This window comes from Jaculus jaculus, chromosome 1, assembly GCF_020740685.1.
Source record: "Jaculus jaculus isolate mJacJac1 chromosome 1, mJacJac1.mat.Y.cur, whole genome shotgun sequence".
Lineage (NCBI taxonomy): Eukaryota > Metazoa > Chordata > Mammalia > Rodentia > Dipodidae > Jaculus > Jaculus jaculus.
Genome location: NC_059102.1, coordinates 322,324,607 through 322,346,434, shown reverse-complemented (window position 1 = coordinate 322,346,434; position 21,828 = coordinate 322,324,607). Strand labels below are relative to the sequence as shown.

Genomic DNA, 21,828 nt, shown 5'->3' with positions numbered 1-21,828 from the left:
CCATTGCCTTCCTTTCTCTAGACCCAGTTGATTTCTCAACTCCTTTAGCCATTCTATAATCAATACAATGCTGGATAAGCAAATTGAAGTTTTCACACAAAATTATTCTGGTCTCAAATGAGGTTTGTAATTGACCTTCAGGAGGACTCACTTATTAAGAGTCATTTCACTAACTCTCCCTCCACCTTCAGAGGGCTGAGGTGTTAGTGTCGCGAGAGCAGAACTTCCACCACGCCAGCCTGTGTCCACTCCGCCCCTCACGAGGGTCCTGCGTCCAGCCCTGGGTCACTGTGCTCATTCTTCATTTTTTCAGCTTAACTTATTGCGAGGCAACAGTGGCTTCATGGTAGAAAATGAGAAATACTACATTTACTGTTACACAACTTGAGATTCTTTTTAAATCATTGGCAATTTATCATTCTGTAAGACTAACCACATTAAATAAATGTATGTTTTAAATTGTTCTGATCAGATTTATAAAATAAGATATCCTGAAGCAGTTGTGTCACAAGGTACTGAATATCAGATATGGAAATGATAGGATAAAGTGTGAAATTTGTCAGGAAAAGTAATTTTTCAACCGCCCTTTCCCAAACAGAAATTAAGTCTGTATAGTCATTTTTAGGAAGGAGTAAAACAGCAGTTCAGTCTTGAGAGCATTTAATTTTCATCTATCACCATCATTGTTATGTACTCCTTGTAATTAATTGAATTTGATTCTGGATCAATTGCAGCAGACAGCATTTCTTCCATTTCCTCTTGAGAAAAGGGCTCACCTGGCAGAGACATGAAGGGAAAAGAAAAATCATCATTTACAGTCACCTGATTTCACTAGCTAGCTTAATTGCCATGGAGCCACACAGGTCTCCGGCTGTGTGACTGGCTTTTCTCTCTGCAGCCATAGAGCGAGTGTATCATGACGGCCCACAGGTTCAAAAGCCCGCTGCCGTACACCTGCAGAGCTGTGGGGTCGTTTTACCTGCAGGTATCCGAGGCCAAGCACCATGCAGAGAACCGTTCACTTCAGCCAAAACAGCAGGAAGACAGAAAGACAATCAAGAACAAAGTTGTTTATTCATTTAAATTAATATAACTGGAAGTGCAAAGGGCCTTATAAAGGAGCCTAATTATTATGTTTAATAAAATTACAGAGATGATTAAATGTTTGCTGTGCACAACTGCTGAAGAACAAAATTCAGAGACTTAAGACTATAACCATCAAATTTCTGGACGTCTCCTTAACCCCATGAGATGCTACTCTTAGCCACTCTAAAACTCCTCCTTGCTACAGCCTAGGCTAGTACTGCAGTCAGACAAAACCAAAAGTCAGCAGGTTTCAGATTCACATAACTGCTGACAGCCATCTTGGAAACTGGCTTCACCAATGTGAGGCGAACTCGGGAAGAACTCTGACAGACAGCACTCTCCCTCATGAAGCAAAGACACAGAGCATCAAATCATCCACTTAGACTCTATGGAAAAGTCTTATCGTTACAGCTAAATTACAAGGCCCAAAGGTTACTACTTTACAAGCCTAAGAATTGGCCCTTATGAACAATGTTTTCTTGCTAAGTTGGAATTCAGTTCCAATACAGAACTTATTTGAATTGGGACTTTTTTTTTAATAAAAAGTTTAGGGCTGGTGGGATGCTTACAAATCCTGGTGGCCTGAGTTCAATTCCCCAGGACCCACATAAAACCAGATGCACAAAGTGGTGTAGACAGCTGAAGTTACTTTGCAGTGGCAAGAGGCACTGATGCTCTCTGTCTTTCTCAAATAAATAAAAACTAATTTTTATTTTTAAAAAATGACAGAAAGAGAGATGGCTTAGCGGTTAAGGCGCTTGCCTGTGAAGCCTAAGGACCCATGTTCTACTCTCCAGATCCCAAGTAAGCCAGACATATAAAGGTGAGGCAAGTGCAAAAATCACACACATGCCCACTAGGTGGAGCAAGCATCTCGAGTGCAATTTCAGTGGCTGAAAAAAAGACAGAAATAGTGGGAGGGGAGACAAGGAAGACCAGCTCAGGTGCTACAAGCTATACCACTCCACTCTACTCCACTGCTCAGAACAGGCCTGGCTCACAGTGAGGCACAGTAGTTACTCTGCTACCTTGGGCAGGGAAAACCACACAGGATCTGATTTAGGATGGGAGAGAAAAAACAGCCTACCAGCTAAAAGCACAGCTTCAGGCACATACTGGGCTCAAATCTGCCTCTCTCTTACTGGCTTTTAAAATCTTGAGGAAGCTGCTTAACCCTTCCTTACCTCAGTTTCCCAGACTATACAATGAAGATGGCAGTGACACTGTTCACCCATGTGGTTGGTATGTGGTTACATGTGTCATTAAACCATGCTTAGAAGAGTGTCTGACACCCAGACGCATGTAAGTATTTCTTTAAATTTTCTTTTGCGATTGTCCCTGCTGCTAAATGCTATCTGACGCACTAACACACACAAGGGGATTTCTTTTTTTTTTCTTTTCTTTTTTTTTTTTTTTTTTTTTTTTTGAGGTAGGGTCTCACTCTAGCTCAGGCTGACCTGGAATTCACTATGTAGTCTCAGGGTGGCCTTGAACTCATGGAGATCCTCCTTACCTCTGCCTCCCGAGTGCTGGGATTAAAGGCATGCACCACCACACCTGGATTCACAAGGGGATTTCTACCTGCAGGAACTGGATTCCATGTAAATGATGAAGCTTATCTTGTGAATTCCTAGGCATTTAGAATACATATTCTCCGACTTACTGATGAAAAGACTGTGGGGGCCGGAAATTGAATCTCGGCTGGCAGGCTTTGCAACAAGTATCTTTTAACCATTGAGCCATCTCTCCTGGCCCTAAAAACATACACACACACACATATGTGAATACATATATACACCAGGGCTTCCTGCCAATGGAAACAAACTCTAGACACATGTGCCACCTTGTGCATCTGGCTTTATGTGGGTCCTGAGGAACTGAACCTGAGTCCTTAGGCTTTTAACCACGGAGTAATCTATCCAGCCCAAAACATCAATTCTTAAACAACCATTTTACTGGACTAGTCAACTGTTATTAGACTTAGATGATAGCCATGTTATGTTTAATAATATATTTGCAAAGCTGGAGAGATGGCTTAGTGGTTAAGGCATGTGCCTGCAAAGCCTAGGGACCCAGGTTCACTTCCCCAGTACCCACATAAGCCAGATGCACAAGGAGGCCCAGGCATCTGTAGTTCGTTTACAATGGCTAGAAGTCCTGGCATGCCCATTCTCTCTATATGCCTTTCTTTCACTCTCAAAATAAATAAATATAAATTTAAAAATAATTTATTTACATAACACATCTTATATCTCACTATCAAATACAGTAGCTTATGTAATATGGGAGATATTGGATATTTGTTGGATGAATAATTGAAACCACATATATTCTGTTCAGAGAAGAACTGATCTATCCCCAATCCACTAACATGCCCAGGAGCTGACCTTGAGGCATTATTAACTGTACTTTCTCGGAAGCCACCGTAAAGCACCTTCCTGTGAGCCATACAGCGCAGCCTCTTCCTGACTTTCCCGTTTCAGTTGGCAGCATTATTACTGTGATGTCATGGTCCTGGGCAAAAGCTGATTTATTATTTATTTATTTTCAAGCATAGAGAGACAGAGAAAAGAGAGGCAGGTAGAAAGAGAGAGAGAACTGCCAGGTGTGGTGGCGCACGCCTTTAATCCCAGCACTTGGGAGACAGAGGTAGGAGGATCACAGTGAGTTCCAGACCACCCTGAGACCATGTAGTGAATTCCAGGTCAGCCTGGGCTAGAGTGAGACCCTACCTTGAAAAAAAGAAAAGAAAGAAAAAGAGAGAGAGAGAGAGAGAATGGGCATGCCAGGGCCTCTAGCCACTGCAAATGAACTCCAGCTGCGTGTACCACTTCGTGCATCTGGCTTTACATGGCGATTGGGGAACTGAACTGAGGTCGTTAGGTTTTGCAGGCAAGCACCTTAACCACTTAGTCATCTCTCCAGCACTTTAATTTTTTGGGGGGTTTTGTTTTGGTTTTTTTGAGGTAGGGTCTTGCTCTAGCCCAGGCTGACCTGGAATTCACTATGTAGTCTCGGGGTGGTCTGGAACTCACAGTGATCCTCCTACCTCTGCTTCCCGAGTGCTGGGATTAAAGGCGTGTGCTACCACGCCCGGCTATTGTTTTCATTTTTGACTCGGCTCCCATCTTTGTCCCCTGCCCTCTGTTACTCATCACAGCCCAGAGTCCTGAAGTAGAGTGAGTCTTTCTGTGTCAATCCCTTCTTTCCATCCCCAGTGCCAGGCAGTCTTATTAGCAGGACAGAGGGGCGTGGTTCGGCGACAGAGCATGTGACTGCAGAACACTGCAGGAGCTTGCCAGCTAATCTCTCTGGCTGGACCTCTTTCACCCACCTAAAAACAAACCAGCACCACAATCACTTTCCCACAGTCTCTCTTGCACTGAATGACTCATCTCCAAACGGAACGAGCAAACAGGATAAGCACAAACTCAAGACAGGGCCTCCACAGTCTAGCCCCAGTACGTCTATCTCCATTCTTTTCTTACTGCTTGCCAACAAGGCCCTTGGGGCTGGCTGAACCCATCTTCCTTCACATGCATAGTTAGTGTTAAGGTTTGTTCCTACTGTTATTATCTAAATCTCCAATGCTTCCCTCTCATCAGCCCTTCATCCACTTTTCATTCAGTTACTCAGCCACTCAGTCATTCATTCATTCATAGCTCACTTGTTATGATTAAGTTTTTGAGACCTATTATATGTTAAGACACTATAATGTATTCGATCTTACCCCTGCCCTCAATAACTTACACATCTAACTGAATTCTACCCTCTCAAGCCAGGCACGGTGCCTCATGCCTATAGTCCCAGCACTTGGGAGGCTGAGGCAGAAGGGCTGCCATGAATTCAAGCCCCACCTAAGCTACATAGTGAATTCCAGGCTAGCCTGGGCTACAGAGTAAATCCCTGTTTCAAAAAGAAACAAAAAGACGGGGGTGAGGTGGCACATGCCTTTATCCCAGCACTAGCGAGGCTGAGGTAGGAGGAGTGTTATGAGTTCTAGGTCAGCCTGGGCTACAGTGACACCTTGCCACAGGGCGGGGGGACACACACATTATTTCCTCAATTAGATTGTAATACCTGAGAGAAGATCAGATTTCACTATCATTACCACTCACTGTGCTCAATAATACTAAACATACAGTGGGCACATGATATGAATTACACTGAACATCTTTGGCCATTTGATTATTCATGTTGCCTAATATAAACTAGGATTTACTTCTTTTAATCCTTTAATGCTTTGAAAGTCGTAATATTCCCATCAAAGTAAATCCCTGAGATGATTTTAATACCATAGGAGATCCTGGATGGCAGCTCTAATTTTCATGTTACTTCTTCTCTCACTTCCTGTTTCCTAATGATGACCTGAGTTAAAATGCCCAAAACAGGTGCACATGTGGCTTTTCTGGTCAAAATAAGTAGTGCTTCCCAGGGTTCAGGGTTCAAACTACATCCACATCTGGGAGTGGACCAGAGGAGGTGGACTCCTCCCTCTGTATGGGAAAAGGGGAGGAATCAGGTTTCAATGGCTTCAAGAGACTGTCCATCAAACTAATTACAGTCAGGGGAACAAATTTATACACTGACCTAAACAGAGAGAAATTCTAAAGGAAATATGTAAGCGTGTGTATGTGTGTGTGTATGTTGCACACACATGTGCTCATGTGTGTGTAATCTATATGCAAAGTAAATATATGTGTAAATTTGCATTCAATTGAAACTATATTATTTGTAATTTTGCCATCTGAAAGCTCTTTAAAAGGGAATTTTTATACACTCCATTTCAAATCTTCAGTCTAATAGAGGCATTGGTGGGGCTGGAGAGATGACTCAACAGCCAAACGCTTGCTTGCAAAGCCTGCAAGCCTGGGTTCCACTCCTCACTACCCATGTAATGCCAGATGCATAAAGTGGTACATGCATCTGGAGTTCACCTGCAGCAGGAAGAAGCCCTGGTATGTCCATACTCACTTTCATTCTCTCTCCCCCTCTCTCCCTCCCTCCTTGCAAAACAAATAAATAAATAGAATTTTTTAAATATTTTTTTAAAGGCACTGGTTTATAGTGATTGATAGTTTGTTTTTAGGTGGTATATCTTTTGTTCTAAATATATTTTAAGTGACTACAATTTATACAATAATCATTCCACCTCTACTATCCAAGAATCCTATGATGTCACATTTTATCTATCCTTGCTTTACTTTTTGACCTTTTAATGTCCTTAAAATAAGCACATTCCAAAACCAAAATAATAGAAATAATAAAATAACTCTATGTAACCAAATAATTGATTTTAAAGTATATCCTATTACTTTTGCATAAGTGTTGTTTAAAAATTATTAAGCTCTTACATAGGATACTGTCCTAATTGATACAGCACTCTTACCTTCTTCAGTCATATACTTGATCAGTTCCTCCTTAGTCAGAAATCCATGCTTAGCCGTATCTAAAACCTAGGAGGGAAAGGCAAATATATATTTTTGTCTTTTGTATGAATTCTATATCATGAATGGATTTTTCATCCATCTACACATATACAAATACACAATAATATAATGCTCACTACCTCAAAAGCTCGAAGAAGGACATCTTCAGGGATTGGTCTGTATCTATAATTATGCAATAAAAGCAAATTAGTGCCAGGATATTTATCTCCACCTCTATATGATAAATGACTACATAAAACAAAACAAAAGGTACTAACAAACCAGGCTAATAACACTCCCCCACTGAAATGTCTCTGCATTTCTGGATATGAAAGTCAGCAGTACCTTATCCTCACAGGACAGAGTTAGCACAAAGTTACTGGCATGTTTGGTATTATCCATTAGCATTTTTCATCATTATGGAAATCAGTTCATCTAGGACCAAAACCTCTACATCAATCACCTGTGGTGAGCTAATGCTCTGCTTGTGCTGGAAAAATAATGAGGATTAATTCTTATTTATAAATGGTAACTCACAGCAGAAGATAATGAAAATGTTGTTAATTTTTTATTTCTGTAGCTCCTTTAGTTACGCTTTGCTTGGATTAATACTAATATTTGGTTGATGTTTCTCAGCTCACACCTAAACTGGTAACTCAGAAGAACACTAAAGGCCAAAGGAAGCTTCCCTAAGGCATACTGGCTAAGAAAAATAGAAGCCAGGCAGTTTTGCATTATTTTCAGACGAGGTCTCATTCTATAGCCCAGGCTAGCCTGAAACTGACTATGTAACTGAACTTGGCCTGAAATCATGGCAACCCTCCTGCCTCAGCCTTCTAAGTGCTGGAATTGTAGGCATGAGTTACCATTCTTTTTCTTTTTTTTTTGGTTTTTTGAGGTAGGGTCTCACTCTGGTCCAGGCTGACCTGGAATTCACTCTGTAGTCTCAGGGTGGGAGTTACCATTCTTGACTAAGCCAAGTGGTTTGTTTTGTTCTGTGTTTTTGGTTTTGGTCTTTTGAGGTAGGGCCTCACTCTAGCCCAGGCTGACCTGGAATTCACTCTGTAGTCTCAGGGTGGCCTCAACTCACTGCAATCTTTCTATTTATGCCTCTTGAGTTCTGGGATTAAAGGTGTGCGCCACCATGCCTAGCACAGCCAAGTGCTTTTAAAATCAATGTAATCCTGGGCTGGAGAGATGGCTTAGTGGTTAAGGTGCTTGCCTGCAAAGCTAAAGAGCCTTGGTTCGATTCCCTAGGACCCACATGGGCCAGATGCATAAGGTGGCGCATGAGTCTAGAGTTCGTTTGCAGTGGCTGGAAGCCCTGGTATACCCATTCTCTCTCTCTCTCTCTCTCTCTCTCTCTCTCTCTCTCTCTCTCTCTCCCACTCTCCCCCCCCCCGCCTCTCTCCCTCTCTCAAATAAATTAAAAAAATAAAATATTTTTTAAAAATTAGTGTAATCCTAATCATTACCTTGCCTTGAAATTGAGTTGACTTACTTACTTTCTTTCCAAAAGAACCTTGGTCATCACTGGAAGAAACTTTTCATATCGAATGAATCCAGTGGGCTCTTCTTCCTCTACCTAAACATTCAATTGAAAAGCAACCATTGGGTGACACAGCCTCAGCTAAGTTGCACACTATTCAGCAAAGAGCCCCATCCATGCTCATGCAGGCAGCCCTCATTTAAAGTGTCTCACAAAAAAAAAAAAAGAAGAGAGGGCTAGAGAGATGGCTTAGTGGTTAAGGCATTTGTCTGCAAAGCCAAAGGATCCAGGTTTGATTCTCCAGGACCCACATTAGCCAGATGCACATGGCCCATGCATCTGGAGTTCATTTGCAGTGGCTGGAGGCCCTAGCGCACCCATTCTCTCTCTTTCTCTCTCCTCTCTATCTCGTTCTCTGCTTGCAAATTAATTTAAAAAGAAAGAGGGATAAAAGAAAGAAAGGTATGTATTAGTTGGGAAGAAAAGACTTAGTGAGAATGGAAGGGAGATGAGAATCTAATGAGGGTGAATATGATCAAAATACATTATATACATGTATGAAATTGTCAAAATCAAAAACTCCTTAAAATTTCAATATAATAACAAAAACTAGTCATTTATTCATTCCACAAACATATTGAGCAGCTACTCTTTTCCAAGCACTATGCCAAATGCTGGCAGACTGACGAGAGCACATCTGGGTATTGGCCCTGCTCACGGAGCTTACATTCTGCTAGGAGACACATGTTAGCCAAAAGCCCACAATACTGAGTGTCCAAAACAACTTTTTTTTTTTTTGTTTTTTGACATAGGGTCTCACTGTAGCCCAGGCTGAGCAAGAATTAACTACGTAGTCTCAGGGTGGCCTCAAACCCATGGTAATCCTACCTCTGCCTCCCGAGTGCTGGGATTAAAGGCGTGCGCCACCATGCCCGGCTATTTATTTAAGAGACAGAGAGAAGCAGATAGAGACGTGGAGAATGGGCATGCCAGGGCCGCCAACCAGTGCACACACACTCCAGATGCATGCATCACTTTGTTTATCTGGCTTCCATGGGTGCTGGGGAATCACACTTGGGACCTTAGGCTTCACATAGCTGCTAAGTCATCTCTCCAGCCCCCAAACAACTTTAAAAAAAACAAAACAAAACAGAGTGCTATGTAAGCTAACCTTTAATTCGTGGTTATTCTCCTAGGAGCTAAGGCATGTACTCCCAAGCCTGGCTTGAGAGTGGAACGAGTATAAGTGACCGTGATAGTAATGGAGCATGGGCACAGAGAAGCACAGAATAAAGGAAGCTTCTCCGGAGTGGAGAGCAGAGAAGTCGTTCATGAAGAAGTGACACGTGGCTGGTTTGCACAGGATGAGAGGCCGGCGTTGAGACAGATAGCAGCCAGGGGCTCGGAGCACGGGAGCCCAGGAGCCCAGGCACTGGCTCAGTGCTGACGCAGCAGGCCCCGAGGCTGGGGCACCGGGACGTTCACAAGGTCTCATCATCACAAAAGAGACTTTCCTTGTTATCCTGACAACTATGGGAACACGGCCATCTGGTTGTGACTTCTTCAGAGTTACAGTAAGGGGGAAGAAGCATGGCTCGATCCTTGCCAAGAAAGCTTCAAGGAGAACTGAGGGGCCCGGTGCTGTTTCCAGTGTGGGTAAGGGAGAGTAAGAGGGAGTCCAGGACACCCCCAAAGTCTGACTTGCACAGATGGGATAAAGTGGTGCCTTCCTCCGAAGTAAAGAACACTGAAGTCGTGCGTGGTGAAGCACACCTCTAATCCCGGCACTCGGGAAGCAGAGGTTGAAGGATCACTCTGAGTTTGAGGCCACACTGAGACTGCATGGTGAATTCCAGGTCAGCCTGGCTAAAACTACTGAAGGAGACCACACATTAGGTGCCAGTCATCTCAAGGACCAAATAATTGTGACATTTATTAAGTCCCTACATGATTCATAGACCTTTGGCCACCCACACGTTCAGAGAACATTATTCCTGAGGAGATATTTTTCTTTGGACCCAGCACTGTTGGATTAGAAAGGAATAGGTCTCTGCCTAGGGGCTCTCCTTTGATGGTCTGGCTGAACAAAAGCACTACTGACCTCAACGCTCATGAGCAGCTATGAATTCTACACCCTTTCAAAAGTCCTATTAAAAGCCTCATAGATCCCTATTCGACAGATGTGCTTTTAACAGGATTTATTGTTTGAGCAAAAGATAAGACATGTATAGGTTGCTACTAAGTGGAACACACTGCCATCCCAAAGACAACGGTTTTTTATGTTTGTACTGGATTCACAACAGTGTGTGCAGAGCCTCACACTCTGTTATCTGAGAAAATTAAACCCATCTACTGGCAGATGTTTCAGAAGGTCTAAGTCCATCAGTACATGAACAACTGTCTTCACCTGCCTCTAGGTGCAAAGTGAGCATTTTGTAAATTAATGTTTATATGCCCTCGCGTGCTTGAGAGGCACTCTGCAACTCCCAACCAAGGAGACTCTTAAACATGAAATATTTGGGCTGGGAGTGTAGCTCCGCAGTACAGTATTTGTCTACCATGCATGGGTTCTGGGGTTTAATCCCCAATGAACAAACAAGTCTGGGGTTGGGGACATGGGCCAGTGGGTAAAGTGCTTGCCATCCAAGCAAAAGGATCTGAATATGATCACCAGAACCCATGTGAAAAAGCTGGGCATGGTGGCATGTGCTTGTAATCCCAGTGCTGGGGAGGGAGAGATAAGCCTGCTCAGTAAGCTTCAGGCTAATGAGAGATCCTGTCTTTAAAAAGGGTAGACTATGGGCTGGAGAGATGGCTTAGTGGTTAAGCGCTTGCCTGTGAAGCCTAAGGACCCCGGTTAGAGGCTCGATTCCCCAGGACCCACATTAGCCAGATGCACAAGGGGGCACATGAATCTGGAGTTCGTTTGCAGTGGCTGGAGGCCCTGGCATGCCCATTCTCTCTCTCTCTCTCTGCCTCTTTCTCTGTCAGTCACTTTCAAATAAATAAATAAACAGAAAAAAAAATATTTTTTTTTAAAGGGTAGACCTTTTGGGCTGGAGAGATGGCTTAGCGGTTAAGGTATTTGCCTACAAAGCCTAATGACACCCAGGCTCGAATTCCCCAAGACCCACAAAAAGGCAGATGTACAAGGTGGCCCATGCATCTGGAGTTTGTCTACAGTGGCTGGAGGCCCTGGTGCGCCCATTCTCTCTCCTTCTATCTGTCTCTTTCTCTCTCTCTCTTTTCAAATAAATAAATAAAATCCTTTAATTTTTTTTTTTTTAATGTAGGCAGCACCTTGACATTCGACACTGAAAGTTGTTGTCTGGCCTCCAAACACCCGCACACACAGGCATGCACACACACACATACACATATACATACACTTTTTTTTCAAGGTAAAATCTCACTCTAGCCTAGGCTGACCAAGAATTTACTCACTGAAATCCTCCTACCTCTGCCTCCCAAGTGCTGGGATTAAAGGCATGCACCACCATGCCTGGATCATATTCTTTTTTTTTTTTTTTATTCAATTTATTCATTTGAGAGAGCAAGAGAGACAAAGGCGTAGACAGGGAAAGAGAGAGAGAATGGGCGCGCCAGGGCCTCCAGCCACTACAGATGAACTCTAGATGCATGTGCCACCTTGTGCATCTGCCTTACGTGGGTCCTGGGGAATCAAACCAAGGTCCTTTGACTTTGCAGGCAAACGCCTTAACCACTAAGCCATCTCTCCAGCCCCATTCTTAAAAAAAAAAAAAAAAACAAAGCCAGGTGTGGTGGTGCACACCTTTAATCCAAGCACTTAGGAGGCAGAGGTAGGAGGATCACCAAGAGTTTGAGGCCACCCTGAGACTACATAGTGAATTCCAGCTCAATCTGTACTAGAGTGAGACCCTAGTTCGGAAAACTTAAGAAAAAAAAAGTTTACTAGATTACTTATGGAACAATATCTTAAAATGTTGAGATTCTATCCTGGTTCTTCCAAAATTTGTTCCATTCAGAAACCAGGGCAATTTTCCTGCCCTTCCCCCAGCCCTACCAACTAAATCACTGTGGAGCTCTACAAAATCAAAAACAGTTTGACACTATGTGCATCTTCATCAACCTACTGTTTTTAGAAGTTCTTTCTCTCCCTCCCTCTTTCTTCGGATTCAGCCTCACTGCTGCTGGGATACAGGTATACAACACCGTGCCTGATTTGAGATAGATATATATATATATATATAAAGGAGGAATAGTGAATCTAAACAGAGGCCTTACGATTTTAAAAAGGAAAAAAATCCATTTTGAAATAGTAAAAAAAAAAAAAACGGGCTGGAGAGATGACTTAGTGGTTAAGCGCTTGCCTGTGAAAACTAAGGGCCCCAGTTAGAGGCTCAACTCCCCAGGACCCACGTGAGCCAGATGCACAATGTGGCGCATGCATCTGGAGTTCCTTTGCAGTGGCTGGAGGCCCTAGCATGCCCATTCTCTCTATATATGTATCTGCCTCTTTCTGTCTCTCTCTGTCGCCCTCAAATAAATTAAACAAAAAAATTATTTAAAAATAATCTTTCTATGACTCAACGCTGCCCTCTAGAGGCCTCTTGTACAAATGGATATTTAGGCAATAGCAAAACAATATAATTATGATTATTCGGAACATGGCATTCATGAAATGTTTAATAGGTAACAAATAGTATTTTACAGTATAAAATGATTTTTAAAATTTTATTTATTTAGTTATGAGGGAAAGAGGCAGAGAGAGAGAGAGAGAGAATGGGCACTCTGGGGCCTCTAGCCACTGCAAATGAACTCCAGATGCATGTACTACCTTTGGTGCATCTGGCTTACATGTGTACTGGGGAATCAAATCTTGGTCCTTTGGCTTTTCAGGCAAATGTCTTAACTGCTTGGCTATCTCTCCAGCCTGATTTTATGCTTAAATAATTTTTTTCTTTTAGGTTACTTTTTACAGAAAAGTTGCAAAGATAAAAAAAATAATTTTCATATACACTACACCAATTTTCCCCAATTGTTTTTTTTCAAGCTTTATTGAGGCAAAACTGAAAACTCAAAATAGTACATACTTGGGGAGATGTTTTAATATACATATATAGAAATTTGATAACGACAAGCAATATGTGTGTGTTTGTGTGTATTCTTATTAATCACCTTTTGTGAGAGTTGGGTGAGATGAAAACACCTAGGATCTAATCTTTTTTTGTTGTTAAGTAGAAACTTTGTATGGACACAACATGTGTTGGTCCCATCATTTCCCTCCTCCCTGTCCCCACTCCATCAGGGAGGATTGCTGGTGTTCACCATGCTGTGGATTATGAATTGTGAGAGTAGCAGCCAGTCATTGTTGGAAGGGGGAGAACTGCTCTTTTAAAGCAATGATGGCTCAATAATCCATGAATTAAAGTGCCTGGGAAGTTTAATTAAAAACATCAAATATCACCTGGGCTAAAGTGAGACCCTACCTGGAAAAAAAAAAATCAAATATCCCAGCACTCGGGAGGCAGAGATAGGAGGATTGCCATGAGTTCGAGGCCACCCTGAGACTCCATAGTGAATTCCAGGTCAGCCTGGGCCAGAGTGAGACCCTACCTCGAAAAACCAAAAAAAAAAAAAAAAAAAAAATCAAATATCAAACCACTCGCGAATGTGTGTGTGTGTGTGTGTGTGTGTGTGTGTATGGGCATGCACGTGCCCATGCTATGGTTGAGCTGCAGCTCCCCCACATGTATATGTTGAAACCCCAGCCTCCAGTATCTCAGAAGGTGACCTTATTCAGAGACAGGGTTTTTATAGATGGCAGCAGTTAAACTCGTGCAGGGTGAGCCTGAGGTAAGTGTGACTGGTTTCCTTGTAAAAGGGAGAAACTGCCAGGCAGAAGGCTCACGGCTGTAATCCCACCACTTGGGAAGACTGAGGCAGCTGGACTGTCATGATTCCCAGGTTAGTGTAGACTACAGAGTGAGGATCTATCTCAAAAAGGGAGAAAGAAAAAAAGAAGAGTGCGTGTGGAGGTAAGGAAAGCGTGGATAGAGGGGGGATGAAGAAAGACATTTAGATGCAGATATGCACACAGGGAGCATGACAGAACATCAGGGAGGCCATTGTTGAGATCAGTCCAGGCCCTGCCCGACGTTAGTTCATTTGTTTGGTTGGCTTTTTTTTTTTTTAAGGTAGGGTCTCGCTCTAGCCCAGGCTGATCTAGAATTCACTATGTAGTCTCAGGGTGGCCTTGAACTCATGGAGATCCACCTACCTCTGCCTCACTAGTACTGGGATTAAAGGCAGTGCCACCACACCTGGCTTGACTCAATTTTTAAAAGAACACTTATTTATTCATTTATTTACTTCAGAAAGAGTGAGTATGGGTGTGCCAAGGCCCCTTGTCACTGTAAAAGAACTTCAAATATATGCACCACTTTGTACAACTGGCTTTATGTGGGTACAGGTGAAGCAAGCCTAGGCTGACAGGTTTTGTAAGCAAGCACCTTTAACCACTAAGACATCTCCTTAGTCCTTGACTCAGTTTTGATGGTGGAGGTTTATTCTGCACCTGAGTGGACATGGGAACACCACCATCTTTCCATGTTAGGCTTAGGCTGTGCCCTACTCAAGGTTACTGCATATATTGTGCCAAGAGTAGCTTTTCATACTGTGCCTTGCACTGACAGACTCCATTTTATAAGTAACTTTTTTTTTGGTTTATTTTTATTTATTTATTTGAGAGTTACAGGCACACAGAAAGAGACAGAGAGAGAGAGAGAGAGAGAGAGAGAGAGAATGGGCACGCCAGGGCTCCAGCCACTGCAAACGAACTCCAGACGCGTGCGCCCCCTTGTGCATCTGGCTAACGTGGGTTCTGGGGAATCAAGCCTCGAACCAGGGTCCGTAGGCTTCACAAGCAAGCGCTAAACCACTAAGCCGCCTCTCCAGCCCTATAAGAAACTTTTGACTCCATTTTGAGGATGGAGGATGACTGTACTGAGGAGGACATGTGAACAGCACCATTCATCCAGCACCATCCATGTGACACCGACTGATAAATGACTTATTCCTGGAAGTAGAAAGTACAGATTTGGAGGGAGGTGGTTAGTGAGGACTGCAGGAGCACATGGGCATATCAAAACATACCAGGAAAGCCAGGCACTTATCAGATACACAAGTCCAAGGAAAGGGTGGAATGCCCTCCCTGTTCCCCATAAAGAAGTGGACACAGGGGCTGAAGAGATGGCTTAGCAGTTAAGGTAGCCTGCATGGCCATAGGATACAGGTTCAACTCCCCAGTGCCCACATTAGCCAGATGCACAGGGGGCTCACACGTCTGGGGTTCGTTTGCAATGGCTGGAGGCCCTGGTGTGCCCATTCATATTCTCTCTCTCTCTCTCTCTCTCTCTGTCAAATAAATAAATAAAATATTTAAGAAGTGGACACAGCACTATAATGGCGATGACCCCTCTATCAATAACCACCCAGTGTGTGTGTGTGTGTGTGTGTGTGTGTTAAGGAACTCTTGACTATTCCAGAGACTTCTGCTCAGTGCTGTCCCCACTGATGATATGGACTACTCAATTGCTGTCTGCCCTATCCACCTGCTCACCCATCTCGACCTGCCATCCATCCGTCCATTTGTCTGGGCCCAGCCCTACCCTTCGCTTCACTTCATTTCTGCAATTGGACTCAATTATATAGCTTGGCTCAAACACTTCTTTAAGGTTCACTTATCTTACCTTGACAGACTCTTACATTTCTATCAGTTTTTCCCAGTTCTGGCCTCTCAGGCCTCTTTGAAACTCTTTGTCTTTTTAACCATTTGTAGTCATTCTGTAATTTACATATATGCAGATAGATTGATTGGTAGACAGACTGGTTTGCTGTGTGAGGTGTGATGTGTAAATGTGAGGTTTGAGAGTTAACATTGGCAATTAATATTCGAATAAATAAAACAGAGGAGAACCAAGATCTACCAATGGGACAAAAAGATAGCTGACTGCCCACCACAAGATGTGCCACCTTTACCACATCTGCCAGCGCCCAGGAGAAATTGCAGAGGAAGCTGTAACATGAATACTGCTCTTACTGCTAGCCTGACAACCAGCTCCAAGGCAATGGTGACAGACACAGTGATCAATCAAAACCCATGAAAGCAAAAATCCACAGTCTACAAAGAACTCAACACTAAATCAGACTGCTAACAAGCCTGCCACGGCTCAGGGAACACTGTGGGAGAGGGGGTGGAAAGACTGAAAGAACTACAGAGTGGGTAGGAATATCCTGAAGTATGGCTCCCCTACCTGGTATTCCATAGAGACTGATTGAGGCCTTCATGACCCCATGGTGAATTCCATAATCCCACTGAGAATGGTCCCAGGGAAATGTGAGCTGGGGTGGGAGATAAAAGAGTATAACCTATGGCGGGGGGAATATATATACATGCACATATATATATAATTTTAAACAAAGAACTGAGAGGGAGTTAGGTAGCTTTGTTAAGCAGTTAGTGTGGCTGGGTCCTGAAAGTAAGAAGCAGGAATGTCTTTGGTCCTATCCTTGCAGTCTCCACTTTACTAGAAATCAAAGTGTGATCTGACTTCTTATCTCTTCCTAAAGGAGATCTGTTTTTTCACAAACAACCTGGGCCCCTCCTGGGAGGGAGATCGTTCCTAGGATTTAAATCCAACTCTAACATTGTAGTTGGTCAAGTTCAGCCCCCAAAACTTGGTGCCATGGCTGGCCTCATTCTGAGTCAGTCTCTAGCCCAGACCAGTCAGTGGTCTTTCTCAGGCTCACCGGAGCAAGAAGGTGAAACCCACCACCGTAAGGTTATAACTACATTTTCCCAGGGAAGGAGTCTCCCCCCCCCCTCTCTCTCTCTCTCTCGATCTCCTTCTCTCTCTCTGTCTGTCTCTGACTCTCTCTCTCCTGCCTGACTACTCATGAACCTCTAGCTCTGGAGAGTTCTGATGTGTTTCTTCTCGTCTTGACTGGAACAAGGGGAGAACCCCTGACCCTACTCCCACATGGTCTCTTGGCCATCTACGGCCCTCCGCATGGCAGGAGCTCATGGTACATGGTGGCACATGCTTGTAATCCCATTACTTGGGAGGCAGAGGTTAGAGGATCACTGTGAGTTCAAGGCCAGCCTGAGATTCCAGAGTGTTCCAAGTCAGCATGAGTGAGACCCTACCTCGAAAAAAACAATTCCAATAGGGTTAAGGGCATACATAGCTCAGGACTAGAATACTTACCTAGCATGTACTCTGGGTTCAGCATCTAGTACCATTAAAAAAAAAAAAAATAGCAAGTTGAGGTAGTGCACACCTTTAATCCCAACATTTGGGAGGCAGAGGTAGGAGGGTCACTGTGAGTTCAAGGCCACTCTGAGAATACATAGTGAATTCCAGGTCAGCCTAGGCTAGAGTGACATCCTACTTCAAAAAAAAAAAAAAATTCACCACATTTGAACGAAGATAAGAATAGTTTTTTAAAAAGTCTTTTTGTAGCTGGGCTGGGTGTGATTGATGCTGCATGCCTTTAATACCAGCACACACAAAAAAATTTCTCTTTTTAGTACAAACACAACCTCATCTAAAATACTATAAAGCTATAAAACTTGGGCTGGATAAATGGCTTAGTGGTTAAAGTGTTTGCCTGCAAAGCCAAAGAACCCCGGTTCAGTAAGCCAGATGCACAAGGGGGCACATGCTTCTGGAGTTCATTATCAGTGGCTGGAGGCCCTGGCGCACCCATTCTCCCTCTCTCTCTTTCTCCTCCTTTCCCTCTCTCAAATACATAAATAAATAAAAAATTTTTAAAACCTCACAACAAATTTAATAGTACTGACTGTATAAGGAAAAAATTAATAACAGAAAAAAACCCAGCAATGCACACACTGCCAAAATAACATGTAAGACCAGCAGGAAGGCCGGTGACAGGAGGATGAGGCTACAGAATGGGCTCACAGGTTGCAGAGTGAGGGAGAAGGGGGCCAGGACACGAGAACACGGAAAGACAGAGCTGTTTATGGGCAGTGCATCCTTCCAGGGTTTGACTCTGGATGCTGAAGGGCTCAGCAGGGGCGACAGCCAGGCCTGACAGTGTGGCAGCTCAGGTCCCTTTGCTGCAGACACGGCACAGCAAGAGCAAGGACATGGCCAGGCTGTCTGTGGAAAGGCTGTGTGTGCTGCCATATGGAGGCCTGCTCGTCCCTGCTGGCTCAGTCACTGAACAGACTCTCAGGAAATGGAATGGGAGAACATTCTAGTCAGAAAACTGCAGGGCACCTTTATGGGCACAGTCCTGAATCAATAGACCATTCCTGCACAGAAAATGGCCCAAGTTTTACCTTTGAAGCAGCCTGGGTGAGGGGTCCTTCCCATAGATCCTTCTTAGGCTAGACAAGTGACAAAACTGAGATGATGGCTCAGCAGCTAAAGGTGTTGCTTGCAAAGTATGACAGCCAGGGTTCAATTCCCCAGTACCCATGAAAAGCTAGATGCACAAGGTGGCACATGCAACTGGAGTTTGTTTGCAGTGGCAGGAAGCCCTGTCACACCCATATTCACTCTCTTTCTGTGCCTCTCTCCCTAATAAATATATAAAAATATTCTTGCTGGGTGTGGTGGCGCACGACCCTACCTTGAAAAAAAAGATTATATATATATATATATATATATATATATATATATATATATTCCTTAAAAACAGAGATGGGCAGGACATAGATTACAGAGGAAAGCTTCAGTGGCCCTGCTTACATAGAGAAACTGGAGCTAGCATGGCTTCAAGGGTGGTGGCTGCCAGGAGAACAGGACTTCCTGCACTCAGGGGACCTGTGCCTTGGAGAGTAGGACCTTCTCAGCCTTGAGGGTAACCTGTACCACATAAAAATGTTGGGCACAAGCCGGGGGAGGTGGCGCACGCCTTTAATCCCAGCACTTGGGAGGCAGAGGTAGGAGGATCACTGTGAGTTTAAGGCCACCCTGAGACTCCATAGTGAATTCCAGGTCAGCCTGGGCTAGAGAGAGACCCTACCTCGAAAAAACTATATATATTGGGCACAGTCAGGGCCCCAGGTTAAAGCAAGTTTAAGCTGTCAGACATAACTCAGGGCCCCAGGCTAGGGAAAGGTTGCAGAAGCCTGAACTGCCGGGCACATCTTGGGTCCCAGACCTGCAGGGAGCTCCTCCTCGCATTTTCAGAGGTTGCAGTGAGCCTGGACCCCCAGACAAAAATCTTGGGCCCCAAGATTGGCAGGAAGTAGGGTCACTCCCTCTCCAAGCCTGGGACACCTGGCCGTCCTGATAAGACTTAGGTTTCACTGAAAACCCTGTGATCTTTGGCCAGCAACCTTCACACAGCCCATCCCCCACAACTCACACTCCGTGCCTTTCCCACCCCTACATAGACAACCTGACTCTCTCCCTACTGCTGGAATGAACATCCTTAGGTATTGGCAATCAACCTTTGAACCCACCACTCTCCTTAGGGCCCTCTTCCAGCTCTCTCTCAACTGCTTATAAAAATTCAGTCCCCTGACAAATAAATGAGCTGCTCTCTGAAGCTGTCTCCCGGGTGTTTCTTCCTGTTGCACTCACGGTTGCTCAAGACCCTGCTCCACACTCGCCTGGATGCCTACAGGGAGCTGGTGTGCATGAGGAACCAGGGACCCACATAAAAAGTCAGGGCAGGGCTGGAAAGATGGTTTAGCAGTTGAGGCGCTTGCCTGTGAAGCCTAGGGACCCAGGTTCTATTCCCTAGGACCCATGTAGGCCAGATGCTCAGGGTGGCAAATGCATGGAGTTTGTTTGCAGTGGCTGGAGGCCCTGACATGACTGTTCTCTCCCTTTCCCTCCTTCTCCATCTCCCTCCCTCCCTCCCTCCCTCTCTCTCTCTCTCTCTCTCTCTCTCTTCTCTCTTCTCTCTCTCTCTCTCTCTCTCTCTCTCTCTCTCTCCCTCTCTCTCTCTCCCTCCCTCTCTGTATCTGCCTTTTTCTCTCACATAAATAAGTGTTTTTTTCAAAAAGTCATGGCAGGGCTGGAGAGATGGCTAGTGGTTAAGGAGCTTGCCTACAATGCTTAAGGACCCAGGTTTGACTCTCCAGAACCCACCACATAAGCCAAACGCATAAGGTGGCGCATGCTGAACAGCTGATGCATGTGTACAAGGTGGCACATGTGTCTGGAGTTCATTTGCAGTGGCTAAGGCCCTGGCATGCCAATTCTCTCTCTCCCTCTCTCTTATATAAAAAATAAATAAAACTGATGATCAAAAATCACATCCTTTATAAAAAATATTTTAATTACTTCCTTTAAAAAAAAAAAAGGTCATGGCAGCATTCTACTGGGAGGGACAAATCACCTAGGGGGCAAACTGTGCCAGGGGGCCAACCCAGCAGCAGCAATGATCTCCTGGCATCAATCTGTCCTCCATCCATGTGCTTTGGCATCTTCTGGGCTTCATCTGGAGTCTCAAATTCCACACATGTGTAGCCTGTGGAACATAAAGATGCATCCATTCCACAGGCATGGCAATCCTTTTAACAGTCTCCCATAGGTGGAAAATACCTCCATGATGTGATCCTCTGTCACATTCATAGTGAGTCTCCCAGTGAATGCTGTGGTGCCAAGAAGGGCCAGGGTTGCTGCTGGGACTGCTGGAGCTTCGGGAGTGGCTTGCGGCTGTGGAAGAGCTGGAATCCAAGCTGGAGTCTGAGCTCGACAGAGACCTGGTGCTGATGCTTCCTTTGCCTCTGTCGCAACTTACCCCTGCCACAGCCCTTCTTGCTTGAATCCTTGGTGGCCCCCTTATCTCTGGCGTAATCCTTGACTTCTTGTCTGAGTGGTCCTTGTTTTTTGTACAAGGAACCATCTTCCTGTTGTAGCCACCATCTCCCACTCATTCTGAGGCAGGTGTGGTTCTCAGAAAGGGTTTATTTTGGCTCACAGTCGGAGGGCACACTCCATCACGGTATGGCTTATTTAGGCTCACAGTTGGAGGGCACACTCCATCATAGCAAGGCTTATTTAGGCTCACAGTTGGAGGGCACACTCCATCATGGCATGGCTTATTTAGGCTCACAGTTGGAGGGCACACTCCGTCACGGCATGATTTATTTTGGCTCACAGTGGGAGGGCATACTTCGTCATGGCATGGTTTATTTTGGCTCACAGTGGGAGGGTACACTCCGTCATGGCATGGTTTATTTTGGCTCACAGTTGGAGGGCACACTCCGTCATGGCATGGCTTATTTTGGCTCACAGTTGGAGGGCACACTCCATCATGGCATGGCTTATTTTGGCTCACAGTTGGAGGGCATACTCCATCATGGCATGATTTATTTTGGCTCACAGTTGGAGGGCATACTCCATCATGGCATGATTTATTTTGGCTCACAGTGGGAGGGCACACTGTCATGGCATGGTTTATTTTGGCTCACAGGGGGAGGGTACACTGTCATGGCATGGTTTATTTTGGCTCACAGGGGGAGGGCACACTGTCATGGCATGGTTTATTTTGGCTCACAGTTAGAGGGTACATTCTGTCATGGCATGGTTTATTTTGGCTCACAGTTGGAGGGCACACTGTCATGACATGGTTTATTTTGGCTCACAGTGGGAGGGTACACTGTCATGGCATGGTTTATTTTGGCTCACAGGGGGAGGGCACACTGTCATGGCATGGTTTATTTTGGCTCACAGTGGGAGGGCACACTGTCATGGCATGGTTTATTTTGGCTCACAGTTGGAGGGCACACTGTCATGACATGGTTTATTTTGGCTCACAGTTGGAGGGCACACTGTCATGACATGGTTTATTTTG

At 44.5% G+C, this 21,828-nt stretch overlaps 1 protein-coding gene across 2 annotated transcripts in view; it reads right to left on the bottom strand.

Moving 5' to 3' along the window:
• Window positions 1-643: 643 nt before the first annotated feature.
• The window catches only part of Efcab2 (EF-hand calcium binding domain 2), a 114,329-nt gene continuing 93,144 nt past the window's right edge, over window positions 644-21,828 (bottom strand). For both annotated transcript variants that reach the window (XM_045131962.1, XM_045131961.1), the window contains exons 4-7: window positions 8,021-8,100; window positions 6,656-6,698; window positions 6,476-6,542; window positions 644-776 (exon numbers count right to left, since the gene is read on the bottom strand). In XM_045131962.1, the coding sequence (XP_044987897.1) occupies window positions 661-776; window positions 6,476-6,542; window positions 6,656-6,698; window positions 8,021-8,100 (306 nt within the window). In that variant the 3' untranslated portion in view covers window positions 644-660. The remainder of the gene's footprint in view (window positions 777-6,475; window positions 6,543-6,655; window positions 6,699-8,020; window positions 8,101-21,828) is intronic.